The sequence below is a fragment of the Chionomys nivalis genome, chromosome 17 (genome assembly GCF_950005125.1).
Source record: "Chionomys nivalis chromosome 17, mChiNiv1.1, whole genome shotgun sequence".
NCBI lineage: Eukaryota > Metazoa > Chordata > Mammalia > Rodentia > Cricetidae > Chionomys > Chionomys nivalis.
Genome location: NC_080102.1, coordinates 56243009 through 56261842, shown reverse-complemented (window position 1 = coordinate 56261842; position 18834 = coordinate 56243009). Strand labels below are relative to the sequence as shown.

The window sequence follows — 18834 nt, the reverse complement described above, 5'->3', positions numbered from 1 at the left end:
AACAGTATCAGATCCAGAAGTCGGACAAACATTAATCAAATATTTGGCTTTTGGAAATGCTAATCCAGAATGAAAAAGGATGATTAAGCCTTTAAAGGCAAGATCAGCATCAATAGATAAATGGATTAGAAACAGGGCTGATAATTGGATCTCACACTTATGATACTACACTGATAGAAGTAATTTCTAAAAGTTTTAAGAAAAATCAAAACGTCAGATGTTTTAATTGTGGTAAGCAAGGTCATTTGAAAAGTGAGTAGGCAAGACATTCCTAGAAACAATGTTTTTTCTAGAGACAATCCAAAAACAAGGCTCCAGTCTTCTGGAGTATGCAGAAGGTGTGGCAAAGCCTGGCATTGGACTAATAAATGCAGATAAAAAAGGGACACACAAGGTAACTCTTTGTCATCAGGAAGTTCCCTGAGGGGTCTCCTGCATGTCCCAATATCAACTGGATTCAATCATTCCCTGTCAGCATTGGAGAAACTCATCCACAATGTAATTAAAAGACGTAATGTCTGTTGTTAAAAGCAATGCTACTATGAGTGTAATAAGGACAAAACAGCTTCAGTAGATAAAATAAAAAATTCAGGAGAGATTAGTAAACAAGTATTTTGGCCAACTGCTATAAATGATCTGAGACCAAAGCTAAAAATATATATGACACTGCAATTGAAGGTTTAGTAGACCCAGGAGCAGACGTAACTTTTTTTCACTAAAATCTTGGCATCCAGATTGGCCTCTTCAGGAGGTAAATTAAATATTCAACTCTTATTGATTGGAAATTTATCTAAGGTAAAGCAAAGTACAAGATGGATCAAGTGTATAGAACCAAAAGGACAAATGGTCAGAGAGCTGGCTGAGAGGATTGGAGCTCCGCCCGTGGAGCCCGAGGTCACCAGTTCAAGTCCCAGGTAAGGTAAGTCTGTCTATCCTGTACTGTGCTGTGCTGTATGTGTCTGTGCTTGTGTCTGAGTGTCTCTGTGCTCTGTCTGCGTGCTGTGTGTGTGAATGATGTCTGCATACATAATTAATTGGAAAAAATAAAAGAACCAAAAGGACAAATAGGAAAGTTAAAACCTTATGTGGCCAATATAGCCATAAATTTATGGAGGCATAAATTGTTGCAGCAATGGAAAACAAGATAACATTCCTCCAATCTCAGAAACAAACCACAAAATAAAGAATGCTTCTGAGAAAAATATTAAAAGGTATTATCAAGAACAGTCACAGCCCATTCAGGCTGTACATAAGCAGGTCACAATACTTGTTGGTCTTTCAAAGATACCAAACTTCTTATCTTTTGTTGTTATTTTTTTGAGACAGGATTTCTCTGTGTGCCTTTTGGAGCCTACCCTGGAACTCGCTCTATAGACCAAGCTGGCCTCGAACTCACAAAGATCTGCCTCCCTCTGTCTCCCGAGTGCTGGGATTAAAGGTGTACACCATCACCACCCACCTCCCTATCTTTAAAATAGTTAACTGACAAGTCTGTGTAGGTGGAAAAATGGCCTTTGGCATCAGAAAAATTGCAGACAATAGAACATCTGGTACAGGAGCTCAACATATTGAAGAATTGATCAGTCCTTGTAATTCTCCTATATTTGTCATTAAAAAGAAATCTAAAAGATGGAGGATGGAAATCATATCTAAGAGTCATAAGCAAGCATGGACTTCCCTTGTCTTCTTTATTACCTAAGGGATGGCCTATTATAGTGACTGATTTAACAGACTGCTTTTTTACTATACCTTTACAAGTACAGGATAAAGAAAAATTTGTTTTCACAGTGCCAACCTACAATAACGCTCAGCCATTAAAAGGTATCAATGCGGGTGGGAGAGATAGCTCAGAGGTTAAAAGCACTGGCTGCTCTTCCAGGGTCCTGAGTTCAATTCCCAGCAACCATATGATAGTTCACAACAACCTATAATGAGATTTAGTGCCCTCTTCTGCTGTGCAGACATACATGCAAGCAAAACACTGTATACATAATAAATAAATAAATCTGAAAGAAAAGATATCAATGGAAAGTTCTTCCATAAGAAATGTAAAACAAGCCGGGCGGTGGTGGCGCACGCCTTTAATCCCAGCACTTGGGAGGCAGAGGCAGGTGGATCTCTGTGAGTTCGAGACCAGCCTGGTCTACAAGAGCTAGTTCCAGGACAGGCTCCAAAACCACAGAGAAACCCTGTCTCGAAAAACCAAAAAAAAAAAAAAAAAAAAGAAATGTAAAACATTTTCACGTGTTGCTGTGGGAACTCCTTCAGCCAATAGCTTTTAAAAGATACTGCCTACCAGCCCGGCAGTGGTGGCTCGCACCTTTAATTCCAGCACTTGGGAGGCAGAGGAAGGAGGACCTCTGTGAGTTCAAGGCCAGTCTGGTCTACAGAGTGAGTTTCAAGACAGGCTCCAAAGCTACACAGAGAAACCCTGTCTCAAAAAACAAAAACCAAAACAAACAAACAAAAAAAAACTAAAAAAAAAAAAAAAAGATACTGTCTACCAACTACTCAGAGACTATTTGCAATTATACCAGACAGTAATCTTAAAACTTAACCATCATTTTAGGTTTGATAGGATCCCATAGAAATAACATCGCCCCCATGACAGCTGAAAGTAATTCTAGAAGACAATGTCCTCTCTCCCAACAAAGTTTATCCTCGGGGTTAGGGACATCAATAAGGGGTTGATTATAACTGGTATAAGGTTGGGGTAAAAATTATGTAGGCTCAGGGATTTCTTTAAAAAACAGGGGGATGGGATAATAGGTAGATTACTATGAGCTTACTCACACTAATAATAATAGTGAGTAATAGAGTGAATACTTGTGAGCTATTATTTATAGACAATTTACATTGGTATAGATTCTTACATATTGATACAAATTCAAATTGTATTTGTTATATTGAATATTCTTCTATTTCTGTTTACAATATTTGTATACCTATACAAAGTTATTTTGGCATATTGTATGCATGCATGCTTCTACCACTGCTTAAGATATTAAGATATTATTTAAGATAATTTTAGGATATATTTATCATATTGTACTGTACATTTCTACCTCTAATCAAGCTACTTATACATTGTTTTCATTTTGAGGTCATTGACCTCATTTGCTGCACAGTTGTTTAAAGATTGTTTAATATTCTAATACGAAGCCTTAGTCTTTAAGCTATATAGGTATTAAGAATTATAGGTCAATAGTCATCTATGTTTGTCATACTTATAGTTAGACTAATCAAGTTCTTTAGATACATAGCAATTGTGTTCTGCACATATAGGTAATTTTTTTTTTAAATTATTTATTATGTATTCAGTGTTCCGCCTGCATGTATCCCTGCAGGCCAGAAGAGGGCACTAAATCTCATTACAGATGGTTGTGAACACATGTGGTTGCTGGGAATTGAACTCAGGACCTTTGGAAGAGCAGGCAAAGCTCTTAACCACTGAGCCATCTCTCCAGCCCCATATATAGGTAATTTCAACCACTTCAAAGAACTGTAGAATATGGCATTTAAATATATTAGGGTTCTGTTGATGTGAGACATAATTGCTCCTGGCAGCACCGATCTATTCCTGAGAGAATGTTGGGCACCAAAGACACTCAGCCTGTTTTCTTCTTGGCAAAACTGGTCTTTGGGCAAAGAAACTGCTCATGCCTCGACCACTGACTACTGACAAAATACACATTGCCTAGACAGGACAAGCAGGATACAAGAAAAAAGACTGCCAAAACTTACCAAGATAGTGTAAGATGGTTTTGAAACTTTTCCTGCCTCTGAAAATGGTCTGTCAGTTACTCTAGGCCTTAGCCAAAGTTGGTTGCTCCAACATTGCAAATAAGACTTTGGGTGGTCGGTTGTCTCTGTCATTTATTGAACATGTTGGAAGCTTCTTGATTGCACTTCCTGTTTACTCAAGCAATATAATTCCCTTCTCAAGTCTTTTATGGGATTGAAGACGAAATAGTCATAGTTACTTTCCTCTCAAGACTTAGCTAAGCCATTTCTAATACAAAACTTAGATTCCTTATGATAGGATAACTATTGAAACATTTAGCATATGTTTCTTGCTTGATATTGTTTATGCTGGTTGTAATTCTAATTTTTATACTTGATATATGTTCTTATTGTATATAGTTTTATATTAAGCTTAGAACTCTTTTATTTTAGACAAAAGGGGGAGGTGCTGTGGGAACTCCTTCAATCAATAGCCTTGAAGATACTGGCCCACTTTGGGCGTGGTCACATCTACTATATATACAGATGTAAAAACATGCACAATCCCTTGGATGCTAGATTTGGTTCCTGTTCCCCGTCCGAGCAGAGGACTGCTGATCTGTGAGTCTACCCCTAAATAAAGGAACCTTTATTATACTCCATTCTGGGCTAGTGTGGGACTATTTTATTGTAATCGACAACAACCTGTGTCAGTATTGTATACAACAGCCACTAGGAATAATTTGCGAACAGTTTCCTCAATCTAAAATTTATTATTATGTGGATGATATCTTAGTGGCTGATTCAGATGCAGATACCTTAGAAAAAATGTTTGATGAAGAAAAGAGAATTTTAGCTGGGCGGTGGTGGCACGCATCTTTAATCCCAGCACTCGGGAGGCAGAGGCAGGCGGATCTCTGTGAGTTCGAGGCCAGCCTAGTCTACAAGAGCTAGTTCCAGGACAGGAACCAAAAGCTACGGAGAAACCCTGTCTCGAAAAATCAAAAAAAAAAAAAAAAAAAAAGAGAGAGAGAGAGAATTTTCCCTTGTTTACAAATTGCTTCTGAAAAATACAAAGAAGAGATTCTATCAATTATCTGTTCTATCAATTATATAAGTTTACAGAAAATTTGACTACAGAAGCACAAATCGAGGGAGATCAATTACAAATTCTTAATGATTTTCAAAAGTTTCTGAAAGATATTAACTGGATTAACTACTCAAGAGCTAAGTAATTCATTTCAAACCTCACAAGGATAAGGACCTAAATAGTTTAAGAAAATTATCGGCTAAGGCTGAGAGTTTTAGTATTCAGGCATTATACTGGCCCACCCTTGGGGTCTTCAACTGTAGCCACTAAGAGCACTCCTTGTGCACTTGTTTTTTTTTGTTTTTGTTTTTGGTTTTTGTTTTTCGAGACAGGGTTTCTCTAGCTTTGGAGCCTGTCCTGGAACTCCCTCTGTAGCCCAGGCTGGCCTTGATTGTGTACTTGTGTTAGTTAGTAATCAGGCACCTACACTGGCCAGCCCTAAGGGTCCTGACAGAATATGTCATCAAGTCACGTGCATATGTACCATACCCCCTTATAAAAAGCAGGACCCTCCCGTGTCTCCCTCTCTTTCCTGCTGCTCCCATCCCAGAGGCCTCTTCTGCCACCCTGACCCCTCTCCTCACTGAACCTCCCACATGAGTTCTGTTGTATAGTGTTAAGTTCCTTCTCACCACTGCACCACACTGCAAAACAATAACAGAGATAGAATTAGCTCTGTTAGAAAATAAATTACACGATGTACATGTAGATCACTTGATCCAAAGTTTTATTGTATTTTATTTAATTTACCTTCTACACATTATCCCATAGGGATTCTTATGCAGAGAGAAGATAATATGTTAGAATGGATATTTTTAGCACACAAACAGAGTAAAAAATTAAAGAGAAATGTAGATAGGTTTCTGAATTGATTCTGAAAGGAAAAAATGAGACTTCACCAATTAGCAGGAACAGGCACAGCAGAAATTGTGGTACCTTCTACTAATGCTGAAATTGCCTATTATGGGCAGAAAATGAACATTGGCAAAGAGCTTGCATTAATTTTTTGGAAGAGATTAACAATAAATATGGCAAAAGCAAGAGACTTCCACTTATTAAAAGAATTAATTGGATTCTCCCTCATATAGTAAAAGAGACACCACTTTCTGGAGCCCCTACATTCTACAGTGATGCAAATAAATCATTTTTTATTGGATTATGTGATCTTTTGGTGTCCAATTTCTTGAGTTCTTTATGTTGGAGATCAGACCTCTGTCTGATGTGGGGTTAGTGAAGATCTTTTCCCATTCTGTAGGCTGTCGTTTGTCTTGTTGACCATGTCCTTTGCCTACCAGAAGTTTTTCAGTTTCATGAGGTCCCACTTATTGTTTCTCTCAGTGTCTGTGCTGCTGGGGTTATATTTAGGAAGTGGTTCCCTGTGCCAATGCGTTCAAGTGTACTTCCCACTTTCTCTTCTATAAGGTTCGGTGTAGCTGGCTTTATTTTGAGGTCTTTGATCCATTTGGACTTGAGTTTTGTGCATGGTGATAGATATGGGTCTGTATTCATTCTTCTACATGTTGATATCCAGTTATGCCAGCACCACTTGTTAAATATGCTTTCTTTTTCAATTTGATATTTTTTGCTTCCTTGTCAAAGATCAGGTGTTCGAAGATGTGTGGATTGATATCCGGGTCTTCTATTCGGTTCCATTGGTCCTCCTGTCTGTTCTTATGCCAATACCAGGCTGTTTTCAGTACTGTAGCTCTGTAGAAGAGTTTGAAGTCAGGGATTGTGATGCCTCCAGAAGTTCTTTTATTGTACAGGATTGTTTTGGCTATCCTGAGTTTTTTGCTTTTCCATATGAAATTGAGGACGGTTCTTTTGAGGTCTTTGAAGAATTTTGCTGGATTTCGATGGGTGTTGTGTTGAATCTGTGGCTTTACCAAGTTTAATGCAGATGAATTTGAAGACATGATAGTTGAGAAGCAGCTATCCCTGATGGCTATGGGATCAAATAACTCCCCAATTACAATCCCCTGGGTAAGTGGCAAGCCCTGCAGTCCTGATGGCTTCCACTGTGCTCTCCTATACTCCTCCCAATCATGTTCAGTAATAAATCTCACATCCAGTCAAAAAAAAAATGAACATGAGACTTTAGGGAATGTTATATTATTTTTTATTTTTATTTATTTTTGTGTGTGGGGTGGTGATCAAGACAGGATTTTTCTGTGTAACAGATCAGGCAGTCCTGGAATTCACTCTGTAGACCAGGCTGACCTGGAACACAGAGATCCCCCTGCTTTTGCCTCTTGAGTGCTGGGATTAAAGGTGTGCGCCACCACCAGTCTGGTCTACATAGTGAGTTATAGAACAGCCAGGGCTACATACAACATAGAAAACTGCCTCAAAAACAAACAAACAAACAAACAAGAAAGAAAAGTGACATATTTGGCAGAACTCCAGTGGCACAAGCAGTTAGTGGACAGTTCCTACACAGAGGTTAGAAACCTGAGTGTCAGGAGTGGATCTGTGATAGTTGAACTTGTCATTTTTGCCTCATTTAGAGACACCTAGAAAACAACACTCTGGGTGTGTCTGTGAGGCTGTTTTCTGGAGGTTGAACTGATATGGGAAGACCTCCCCTAAATGCAGGAGACACCATTCCCTGGGCTCAGGCACCCATACTTCATCCCTCTGCACCTCCGAACTGTGGACACAATGTGAGCAGACACCCCACGCATCTGCCACAGTGCCTTTCCTGCCAGAATGTTTTGAACCCTGTCCCCAAAGTGTAAGCTAAAATAACCCCTCCTGCCCTCAGTTGCTTTTGTTAGGCATTTTGTCACAGCCTAGAGAAAACAACTAACAGACACTGGACCACACCAACCCAGCTCTTCACCAGATCGATGCCTGGTCAGGGCTGGTGACGTGGCTTGGTGATACAGCGCTTGCCTGGCATGCACCAAGTGTTCAATTCCTAGTTTGTTTGTTTTAATGAGCCCCTTAGAGAAGAGCACCCAATTAATTCTCATCTAGCATAGATACTAAACTACACTCTATTTAGTACCCCCCACCAGACTGGATCCTAGTTTGCTTCCTATTGCCGAGACCAAAGCACTACTACTTACTAAAAGCAACTTGGGAAGGAAAGGGTTTATTCCATTCCAAGTTTCAAGGAGGAAAGCAGGGCAGGAACTGAAGCAGAAGCTCTGGAGGAAAACTCTCCAAGGCTTGTTAACCCTGCTTTCATTTACAAAACAGGACCCCTGCCCAGGGGCAGTACTTCCCACAGGAGGCTGAGCCCTCCCACATCTATCCCAACCAAGAAAATGTCCCACAGACCAGCCCGCTGGTCAATCTGATGGAGGCTTTTTCTCAATTGAGGTTCCCTCTCTGTAAATGACTCTAGCTAATGTCAAGATGACAAAAATCTAACCTGCATACTGTGTACCCGAAAAACTTAAATGTTTTAGGGGACATAAAGCAAGTACATACTCATTAAATAAATTTGTATTTAGAATCCCAGTAAATTAAATGGAGACTTGAAGCTAAGAGTTAATCATAAAACTGTCAAGGTCAAGACGGGCAAGTCGTCCATTTGACAAGAATTCAGGACGTCAGCCACATTAGGCAAAAGCTCTTCTAAGGTGCTACGCCTGCCACAGCTCCTTTTTGTGCCCCTCAAAGGGGGCATGAAACAGACAGAACTACTAAAGTCCGGTTTCCCTAGCTTTCTCGGGCATCTCTCACAGCCTGAACTCCCACCGTTTTCTGTTCTCTGGGAGCTAGTTCTTCCCAATATTCTCTCAGGGGACACAAAGTGATTGGGCTGTTTTCCCGGCACCCACGACAACCCTCAGTCAAGGCAGAGTCCATGTGATGTAACCGACTGGCATCGCTCCTTCTCCTCCTTAGACATTAATCTTGCTGACCATACTGTACGCCAATTCTCCCCTGCCTGAGCAAGTCTTGTGCTCACCAAAGGGCCTGACAGAATACGTTATCTAAAAACACTGGCCGAGGGCTGGAGAGATGGCTCAGTGGTTAAGAGTATCGCCTGCTCTTCCAAAGGTGCTGAGTTCAATTCCCAGCAATCACATGGTGGCTCACAACCATCTGTCATGAGGTCTGGTGCCCTCTTCTGGCCTGCAGGCATACACACAGACAGAATATTGTATGCATAATAAATATATAAATATTTAAAAATAAATAAAAACACTGGCCGATACAACAATACAAAATTCGGAGACTCTCCAAGCTTAGTACTAATTACGAAGCTCAAATTTATACTGCGGCCCCGCCCTCCCAGCGTCGCCTAGGCTGTGTCTCACCACAAGCCCGCCCTCCCCGCTACTCTTTGAACCGGGAAACTTCTCGAGTTCTTACAATTAATGCCCGGTGCCTCCCTAGGTGCCTTTTCCAATTGGGAAAGTTTCACTTCCGGCTTCCGGCAAAATGGTTTATTCTAGGCCACCTAGCCACGCCCCTTTCACGCTCCTTTCCAGCACGAACCGGAAAAGATCGTGCAACCCCGCGTTCACAACCCGGAAGTAGATGCTTCTCACGGAAGCCGGCTTTGGCCCTGCGGCTCCTGCAGTAGCCGCGGAGAAATTGTTGGAGCTGGCAGCCTAGGAATGGTGAGACCTCGCGGTTCGTCTCCTAGTGTTCTGAGTAGAGTTGGGGACAAAACGGAGTTTCACAATGTGCCGCGGGGCACAACGCCCCAAGATTCGGGGCCCCGCCCCGGTATCGCCCCGAAAAATCTGCGCATGCGTGAGTCTGACCAAGCTAGAATCGGGCCTGCGGCGTTGCACGCATGCGCAAAGGTGGCATGCTTGAGGTGGGGTGAGACTTGGCCGGGAGTTGGTCCTGGTTCGCTGTCACCAGCCGGTGGGGCTCAGAGCCAGACTGCGAGCGCATCGCGGTTTATCGGTGCAGTACTGTGTGCTGCAGCGCTGACTAAATTACCACTTCTCCCCAGAGTCCCTGAAACAGCCCTGGATGACCCCTCACCTCGGGTGGGCTGCCGCGGGAGGGGCGCGGAGGGACGGGAAGGAAGGACAGAGACCGCCTCAGTTGCGTGTGGGACTGGGCACCTTCCCCCTCTCCGGCGGTGCCCGCGTTCCCCGGCCGTAACCTGCGGAGCAGGGCGAGGAGCGTCCTACCGGGCAGAGCCCGGAACTTTGCCCCGGGAGGCACCCGAGTCCGAAGGGGCGGGGCCTGCAGACTGCCCTCCAGGAAGTCTGTCCCTGAGATTTCCTGGGGCTAGAGGCGGGTCCACCAAGGCGGTGGGGATTCACACAGTTCCCAAACCACTTTTTAATCTTCAGCACCCACTTACATAAAAGCCGCAAATGGAAGGGGGGAGAAAGGTGTAGTGAGACACCGGGATTCTGTCTACCCTCCCCGGCTGCGGCCTAGGAGAGGGGCTGGGGCTGCTGCTGTGAGCGGGCCATTGAAGAAAAAAGCGAGCCAGGAATCCCTTAACTCTCTTTTTGACAGTCAAGATGTTTCATTTGGGATTTGCTGGTAAAATTAGAGGGGTGTCTGAACCGAGTGTGTCTTTAGTTTTCAGCTTTTATCGTTCTCCCCAAGGTCTCAGTGACTTCCACATAGCTACTTACATTTTTCTTTCTATTATTTGAAGCAGGGTCTCACTGTATAGCTCTGGCTTGCTGGGTAGGCCGGGCTGGCCTCAAACTCGACAGGGATCCACCTGCCTCTGCTTTCTGGTACTGGGATTAAAGGCAGGAGCCATCACACTAGGTAATAGCTACTGATCATTAAGTGTAATCGGGAGTGGCGCTTCTTGCTTCTTCCCTCTACATATGCCCTCCCTACCTCAGGAGACAGGAAACACGAGCAAGTTCAGGAAGTGGGAAGTAGGTTTGGCCGTTAGAAACCTGAGCCTGAGGGAGCTTTATTTCTCCTTTGCAGACTCTCTACTCGACTTCTAAGCTCTCTTGGTCAGAATCCTTGGATGAGCGTGCGGGACCTGTCCTCCTAGCCCTGTGGTTTGGAGCCAGTGGCTTTGGGACTGTGAGAGGATGGACAAAGGTAGTATGAGGCCAGGCCAGCTCCCCAGATGCTCGGGTACCAAGCATCTGCTGATTTTACACCCCCCACCCCCACCCCCCGGGCCTTGCACAAGTGTCTCGGTTCTGGCTGGGCATTGCCACCTCCCCCTGGGCCAGCACCACCCATGCACCTCTTGGCAGAGCCACAATTGACTGACTTGCTGCTGAGCTGCTGCTCTTTGGCACGCTGCATTTTGATGGCAGAGGGAGCAGTTATGCCCAGAGCCCGGTGTGTCGGCGTCACCAGTCTGACCTGAGCACCATGTGCTGCGCGACATGACAGGTGGCACCGGGAGAACTGCCCAGCGTGGAAGGTCTGGGCCAGGTCTGAGCCCAGACGGGATCTGGATGGCCGGAAACCCCACCTTAGAAGCTTTGAGCCTCAAGGAGGCAGGGAAAGGGCTGAAGGGACTAGCGTGGGGGGCGAGGGGGGGCTGAAAAAGGGGTCCCACGTGCAGAGGGTGCCTGGGAAGCCTGAGTTCACCATTTCTATTTTTCTAGATTCCCAGGGGCTGCTAGATTCATCTCTGATGGCATCAGGCACTGCCAGCCGTTCAGAGGATGAAGAGTCACTGGCAGGACAGAAGCGAGCCTCCTCCCAGGCCCTGGGTACTATCCCTAAACGGAGAAGCTCCTCCAGGTAGCCGGGTTCGGAGAGACTGGGAAAGGGAGGGCTTGTGGGATTAGCTACCACATGCTTTAACTTTTGCTGGGAATGGCCTCTTACCCTGCCTTGGGTCCAGACAGAGCCGGTACTTTTCCTTTCCTTTCCCTGCTGTTCCCTCCCTGTAGCATTCAGGACAGGCAGAGGGGGTTACCAGCCTCTGTGGCGGTTGCAGTCTCTAACCCATAGCCTCTCATCTCAGGACTCGCTTGTAGTCATTCCCTGTGCACTGAGCCAGGCGCTGGTGGAAATGAAGGCAGGCAACTGGGCAGTTAGCGCCCACTGGGAGCCTGTTCTTTGGAGGCTAGATGGGCTGACCAGTGGCTAACGGTGCAGGGCTTCCTACAGGTTCATCAAGAGGAAGAAATTTGATGATGAGCTGGTAGAGAGCAGCCTGGCCAAGTCTTCCACCCGGGTGAAGGGGGCCAGTGGAGGAGAGTCGGGCCGCTGCTCAGGGAGCGAGCCCTCCTCTAGTGAGAAGAAGAAGGTAAGGAACTGGTACAGCAAGGGGCCAGGCGTGCTGGAGTCTGTTTCCCCAGATAGATGAGGTTGTGAGGGGACCAAGCTGCCCCGCCCCCACTCTAGGCCCCTCCCTCCTGTCTTTCCCTACTCCCTTTCTTGCTGCACTCCTCACTGAGCCAGTGCATCCTGTATCACATTCGGTGTGGGAGGCAGGGAGCATGTATCTATTCTGGGAGCAGACAGCTTGTTCCCAGCATTGCAGGGTGTAAAAATAACCCCCAGGTGGCATTGCTCTGGCCCCAGACAGTGTACCAGCAAGAGTAGTTCCCTGGTATCCTCCCCACCCACCCTCCATTCTCAACCCAAGGGTACCACGAGCAGAAAGAAGACCCCATCTGGTCAAGAATTATGCAGAAGTAATTTGGTGGGGGTGGGTATTGGAAAGCTGAGCTCTCAGCTTGGCTCCCTGGTGTTCCCTGAGCCTGCAGCTGTCACGGTTTGTGAAGCAGTAGGTCGGAAGCCCTAGCTTTTCTGCTACCAGCTTTGAGTTTATTGTGGTCCTGCCCTGTACCCAGGTATCCAAGACCCCCAGCACACCTGTGCCACCCAGTCCTGCCCCAACCCCTGGACTCACTAAGCGTGTGAAGAAAAGCAAACAGCCACTTCAGGTGACGAAGGATCTGGGCCGCTGGAAGCCTGCAGACGACCTCCTACTCATCAATGCTGTGCTGCAGGTAGTTCACCCCCCCAACCCCACCATGGGCACTGGACCTCCCTTCCCCTACCCTCCAAATCCCAAACCCCATACTAGCTCAGTAGGACCCTATGGCTTCCAAGGGAAGGATTCTTCCCAGTGCTGAGACTGGAGCAAACCAGTCTGGGTCTTGCAGACCAATGACCTGACATCCGTCCACCTGGGTGTGAAGTTCAGCTGTCGTTTCACCCTTCGGGAAGTTCAAGAGCGTTGGTACGCCCTGCTCTACGACCCTGTCATCTCCAAGTAAGTGGGCTAGCTCCAGTAGAGGGGAGGTGCTGGGGGTACCCAAATTTGGAACTAGGTATAGGAAAGCCAGATTCTACCAGGGCCCATAGGAAGGGCTTGGGAGGCAGGTCTGGGGCCTTGTGTCCCCTGGGATAATTGGGGACCTGCCAGGTTCACAGAGCAGCTCCTTCTAGTCCCAGGTGGAGAGAAGCGGCAGAGTCTGGCGGTAGAGAAGGTGGCATAGGAAACAAATGGCCACAAGTGCCAGGAGCCCCAGGTCCACCAGGGTCACCTCTGAACTTTTCCACACTGGCCTCTCATAGATCCTTATATGACGAGGGAACTGAGCCCCTTGCACTCAGGAGGCAAAGGCAGGTGGATCTCTGAGTTCAAGGCCAGCCTGGTCTACAGAGTGAGTTCCTGAAGGGCCACAGCCACACAGTGAAACCCTGCCTTGAAAACAAACAAACAAACAAAAAAGAGAACCAGAGAACCAAAACAAAAGAGTCCCGAGACCTTGCTAGGTTCAGAATTCCGACTAAGCTCACTCTCACTTAGTGTAGTGCTCCTCTCACTGAGCGTGCTCCTCAATCACTTAGTGCGGTGTCTCAGAGCTCGGGCTGATGCTGAGCGCCCATTCTCTCCTCCACAGCCCTGCCACCCACTGTAGCTGTGGCCATAGCCCAGAGACGCCAGAATACAGGCCGGGCTCAGCCTGGGAAGAAGGGGACAGTAGCAGTGGTTAATGAGTGCAGCGTTAGCCATGTACTGGGGAAGGGCTAGAAGGAGTTACAGCTTGTCCCAGCTCTTTCTTGTGTGCTGTTTTGAGCCCAGGTCTTACTATGTACACCTGCCTGATTTGGAGCTTATCTATAGCCTAGATTGGCCTTGAACTTTGAACTGTCCTCCTGCCTCCATCTTCTGCAGGCTGGAATTACAAGCGTGTGCCACCACACTGGGTTTTTAGAGAATGTGACTTCCATTTAATGAGTTGCCTCTTCATTCACTGGACCATGCCCCGGTGCTGTGCTAAGCCTCAGGTTATTTCTACCAAGGACTTCTAGGCTTGGGATCTCTAAGTTCCAAAGGTTTATAGGTTTGGGGGGGAGTAGGAACCCCAGAATACTTGACTCCCTCCATTCAGCTCTGTCCTTCATCTCTTTCTGTGCTCAGGCTGGCTTGCCAGGCCATGAGGCAATTGCACCCAGAAGCCATTGCAGCCATTCAGAGCAAGGCCCTGTTCAGCAAGGCTGAAGAGCAGTTGCTGAGCAAAGTAGGATCGGTAAGGTTGAGGACTGGGAAAGAGTACAAGCTGGGCCACTTGGAAAACCACCAGAGTGGGGAGCCCTGTCTGCCCTGTCTGTGGTCTGCACACACGTGCAGATGAGCACATCTACGGGGACCTTTGTGATGGGTCTTGGGAGAAACCATTCCTGACCCCCTGCTTGACTGTTGCTTCTTCCAGTTCCTTGGGAGGGCTTGGGGACAAGGATGGGGCGGGAATGAGGAAACCCTGGCATGAAAAGCTTATTTGTTGTCTCCAGACCAGCCAGCCCACCTTGGAAACCTTCCAGGACTTGCTACACAGACACCCTGATGCCTTCTACCTGGCTCGTACTGCCAAGGCTCTGCAGGCCCACTGGCAGCTCATGAAACAGTATTACCTACTTGAGGACCAGACAGGTAACACCCCAGGAACTGCAGTGTGAGCGGCCAGGTGTTCAGGTGGGAGAGCTTGTGTGAAGTGCTCTGGGCACAACTGCTTGCCAGTGTCAGAAGCCCCTAGTATCCTCTTCACCTCGGTTTGAAAAAAAAAAAACAAAAAAAAATAGCAACAAAACTTGCTTCCTTGTAGAGCTGATAAGGCCTTTGGTGTCATGGAAAGGGAGACCAGCTTGCCTAGAATCTTGTGCCAAAAGTCCAATAGCAGTTATTACTACTTCTTGTTTTTGGGTCTTGTTTTTTTCTTGACCTATCTTTTTTTTTTTTTTTTTTTTTTTTTTTTTTTTTTTTTTTTTAGTTTTTTGAGGCAGGGTTTCTCCGTAGCTTTTGGTTCCTGTCCTGGCACTAGCTCTTGTACACCAGGCTGGCCTCGAACTCTCAGAGATCCGCCTGCCTCTGCCTCCCAAGTGTTCTTCACCTATCTTGCCATCACAAATGATACATTAGTATATTGTTTATAGGTAGCATTAAAACTGGAGCAGCCTGGGAGTGTCCGTCTTTATCCCCTCTTCCTCATGTCCTTGGGGATAAGCACTGCCTTTACAGTTGCCCTGTCAGCGTTCTGCACCCCTCCCCATCGCCGTGTGGTGGAGCAGGGAGTGTGTGCTGTCAGGTGGTTTAGGCCTAGGGCTCCCCAGTGGGACTTGGTAGCTAGGCCCGCATCTGCTTCTTCCCCAAGGGCTGGAGTGCTTTCTGCCACCCTCTTATCATTGAACTCCCTTCTCCAGAGAAGAAGAGCTAGGAAAGCCATCTGGTTAGGCTGCAGAAAGCCTGTAGGGGGACTGGTGACCCAGGTCCTGGTGTCTGTGGCTTGGGCACACTCTTCTTGCCCGAATCCTCTGCCTGCTGTGTAGTGCACCACACCACCATAGTTCTCCATACTAGGAAAGTGAAGCCCTTCACTGTGGATTCTCCTGCAGCTCTGCTTCCAAAAGATGGTCTCCTGCACGAGGCCCGTAGAAAATACAGCCACAGGTTTTAGTGCTCCAGGGACTTTCTGTCTTACCTGTCACTGAATCTTCACAGAGAACATTTGCTAGGTGACATTTACTTCTACGGCTTTAAAGCCAGCTTGTCTTTGTTTTTATTGTTTTTTGGTTTTTCGAGACAGGATTTCTCCGTGTAACCTTGGCTGTCCTGGAACTTACAGAGATCCACCTGCCTCTGCCTACCAAGTGCTGGTATTAATGGCATGTGCCACCACTGTCTGGCTTTATTTATTTATTTGTTTGTTTGTTTGTGGGTCTTGGTTTTCTACAGCCCAGGCTGACCTCCTGCCTCCATCTCTCAAGAACTGGAATTCTAGGTTTGTGTCACCAGATTCTGCCTCTTTTGCCATTGCTTTGGAAGTCACTCTGTTGACTGAAAACCTTATCTAAAGGTTATAGATTTTTTTTCCTCCGAGAGTCGTTGTGTGGGAATTAGTTTCTCATTGCTTAGATCCCAGGGTCCCAAGGATCAGACGGTTTCCTTGGCTTAGCCAGCAGGTTAGTCACACATCAGATTTCAGGTGGACCTGATGGAAGGCAGCTTGGTGGCAGTGACCAGAGAGCCCACTCCTCTGTCACCACAGTCTCTGGCCTCCTGTGTAGCCCTCCAACCCCCAAACTGGCTGCCCTGCTGTGGAGCGCCACTGCGGTCTTGCACAGCTGGCCAGAAGTCGCAAGTTCTTATATTCTGGGCTCCTCAGTTTCTTTTGTTCTCACCAGAAACTTGAAAACTTTAATGAAACAGTATTTTTCCAGAACATAACCGTTTGGTTCTAATATTAATTCTCCTGCTCCGTTTCATCTCTTAACAGCAATAAAGCTAACTTCATGACCCATAAGGAGTCACCCCCACAGGTGGGAGTGGAAGCAGTGCTGGAGGCCTGTGTTTTCCAGTGCTGCACGCCTCTTAGGGCGGCCAGAAGGCTGGGGAGCGCATTAGGTCCTAGCTGTGCCCAGCATCTGCCCTCTGCTGCCCCTCATATACAGGGGAGCTGAGCAGTCCTCCCCTGGTCTCTGACCCCTCACGTGTACAGGGAGCTGAGCAGTCCTCTCGTGCTTAGTATGAGATGTCACGGGTGAACGTGTCATGCACCACACGCCCATGCAGGTCAGCTGTAGATCCCTCATCTTGAACCACCTCTGTCCCAAGTTCAGTGGCAGGACGCCTTGTGTCAAGTCAGAGTGTTGCTGACTTGGGACAGTGCTCCCTCTGGCTCTGGCACCCTGGCTACTCGGCTCGCCTGGCTGTTGGCAGCCGGGCTGGAGTAGGAACCTCGACATTTACACTTCCTCTGTTGTTTGTTCAGTGCAGCCACTGCCTAAGGGGGACCAAGTGCTAAACTTCTCTGATGCAGAGGACCTGATTGACGACAGTAAGCTCAAGTGAGTTCCTGGAGAGGGTTGACTCCAATTTGTTGGGCACACCAGGCTGCCCAGCAGACGTGGCTTCAGTTGCAGCTGCTGGGCCTAGCCACCCTGTTGCACCCTCTCCTGTGGGGGCCGCTTAAGCTCACTGCCTTCCCTTTCCCCGCCTGGTCCCAGGGCTAGGCCAGGCCTTAAACAACTTCCTGAGCCCCATGGCTGAAGAGCCTGGGGTGCCCTAGTGGGCCAGGTACCGGGGCCTAATAGTGGGCCTGATTCACCCTTTTCACCACCCAGGGACATGCGAGACGAAGTCCTGGAGCATGGTAAGCCTGCCCTCCTGGGGACAGTTGGGGCGGAGGGCCAGTTCAAAGTGCTGCTGGCATCAGTGTCCCTCTTAACGCTTCACCTCACCTCAGAGCTGACAGTGGCTGACCGGCGGCAGAAACGAGAGATCCGGCAGCTGGAGCAGGAACTGCATAAGTGGCAGGTGCTTGTGGACAGCATCACGGGTGAGGCTGGAGACCAGAGAGCATTCTCTGTGGTCTCTGTCCCGTCGAGCCCCTTTGCTTGCCCACCCTGGTGCAGGGCTGGGAATTTCCTACTTGCTTACTCTGCCCTTCCTCAGGCATGAGCTCTCCAGACTTTGACAACCAGACCCTGGCCGTGTTGCGGGGCCGCATGGTGCGATACCTAATGCGTTCTCGTGAGGTAAGACAGGTTGTCACTGTTCCCACCCTGCCTAGGCACCTGTCCTTGTTGTCCCTTACTCTGCCCAGTCCTTGTTTTCTCATTGTTCCCTGGCCTGTGTGGGGCTCCTTTCCCTCATTCCCTGTCCCAGCCCTCACCTCCACCATTTTCCCAGATCACCCTGGGCAGAGCAACCAAGGACAACCAGATCGATGTGGACCTGTCTCTAGAAGGTCCAGCCTGGAAGATCTCCCGCAAGCAAGGTATACCCTCCTGCCACTCCAGCGGCCTCTCACTGGACTTTCCAGCCATGGGCCGTGGACCTCAAGAGCCCTCATGGGCCAGTGAGGCAGGCCAAAGGAATTGGTGCCCTGAGGTCTCTTGAGGGGGTCTGAAGTGCCTTCAAGCCCTCTTCCCCAGGAAGCGGAAAGGCACTTGGCTCTCTCTCCAGGTTGTCTCCCTTGTCATTCGTTTTCCTTTCTGCCTCCACAGGTGTCATCAAGCTGAAAAACAATGGTGACTTCTTCATTGCCAATGAGGGCCGGCGGCCCATCTATATCGATGGCCGGCCTGTGCTGTGTGGTTCCAAGTGGAGGCTTAGCAACAACTCTGTGGTGGAGGTGAGTTGGGGATGGAGCATGCCAGGTGCATGACAATGTAGTCCATGGATGTCCTGTTCCACCTCTGTACTGAGCCGTCTTTCCTGCCCAGATCGCCAGCCTGAGATTTGTCTTCCTCATCAACCAGGACCTCATTGCCCTCATCCGGGCCGAGGCTGCCAAGATCGCACCACAGTGAGGCGGGTAGCAGAAACCAGGGACCCTCTAGCCTCAGTTTCCCCTGTCATTCCAGCTCCTTGAGCTGGGAACTCAGGCTCCTGGAAAACCCTTCTACCCAGAGTGGGTAGTGGAGGCCCAACTTCTGGCCCATTGATTTGAGCCTTTGAGGCAAGGTGGGGATCACCATGGGGAAGCAAGGAGAGGCTGGGACCCCTGAGCCTCCCCAGAGCCAGAGCCCCCATCATTGCCACATCACTCCTGTGTCTCCAGTGGGTCAGCTTTAGACTCTTCTTTTTTTTCTTTTTGTAAATAAAAAGCACCGAGTTCCAAAGTAGTTTCTTTTATTTTTTT

The 18834-nt window shown here is 47.6% G+C and overlaps 2 protein-coding genes across 5 annotated transcripts in view; both read left to right on the top strand.

Moving 5' to 3' along the window:
• Window positions 1-9356, top strand: part of Fam186b (family with sequence similarity 186 member B) — a 53509-nt gene extending 44153 nt beyond the window's left edge. Inside the window, exon 9 of the mRNA XM_057791316.1 lies at window positions 9262-9356. Coding sequence (XP_057647299.1) covers window positions 9262-9356 — 95 coding nt within the window. The remainder of the gene's footprint in view (window positions 1-9261) is intronic.
• Window positions 9305-18809, top strand: Mcrs1 (microspherule protein 1). 4 transcript variants are annotated; one of them, XM_057792333.1, is made up of 15 exons: window positions 9305-9393; window positions 10694-10813; window positions 11335-11473; window positions 11846-11984; window positions 12535-12693; window positions 12850-12959; window positions 14115-14223; window positions 14486-14624; window positions 16960-17035; window positions 17312-17340; window positions 17434-17526; window positions 17643-17725; window positions 17880-17967; window positions 18197-18324; window positions 18416-18809. In XM_057792333.1, exons 2-15 carry the CDS (start codon window positions 10804-10806, stop codon window positions 18500-18502), a joined length of 1389 nt encoding a protein of 462 aa, XP_057648316.1. In that variant the 5' UTR covers window positions 9305-9393; window positions 10694-10803; the 3' UTR covers window positions 18503-18809. The 4 variants fall into 4 exon arrangements, with proteins under 4 accessions (XP_057648316.1, XP_057648317.1, XP_057648315.1 ...); XM_057792334.1 differs by lacking the exon at window positions 9305-9393 and adding an exon at window positions 9511-9529; XM_057792332.1 differs by lacking the exons at window positions 9305-9393; window positions 10694-10813 and adding an exon at window positions 10876-11158.
• Window positions 18810-18834: the final 25 nt, after the last annotated feature.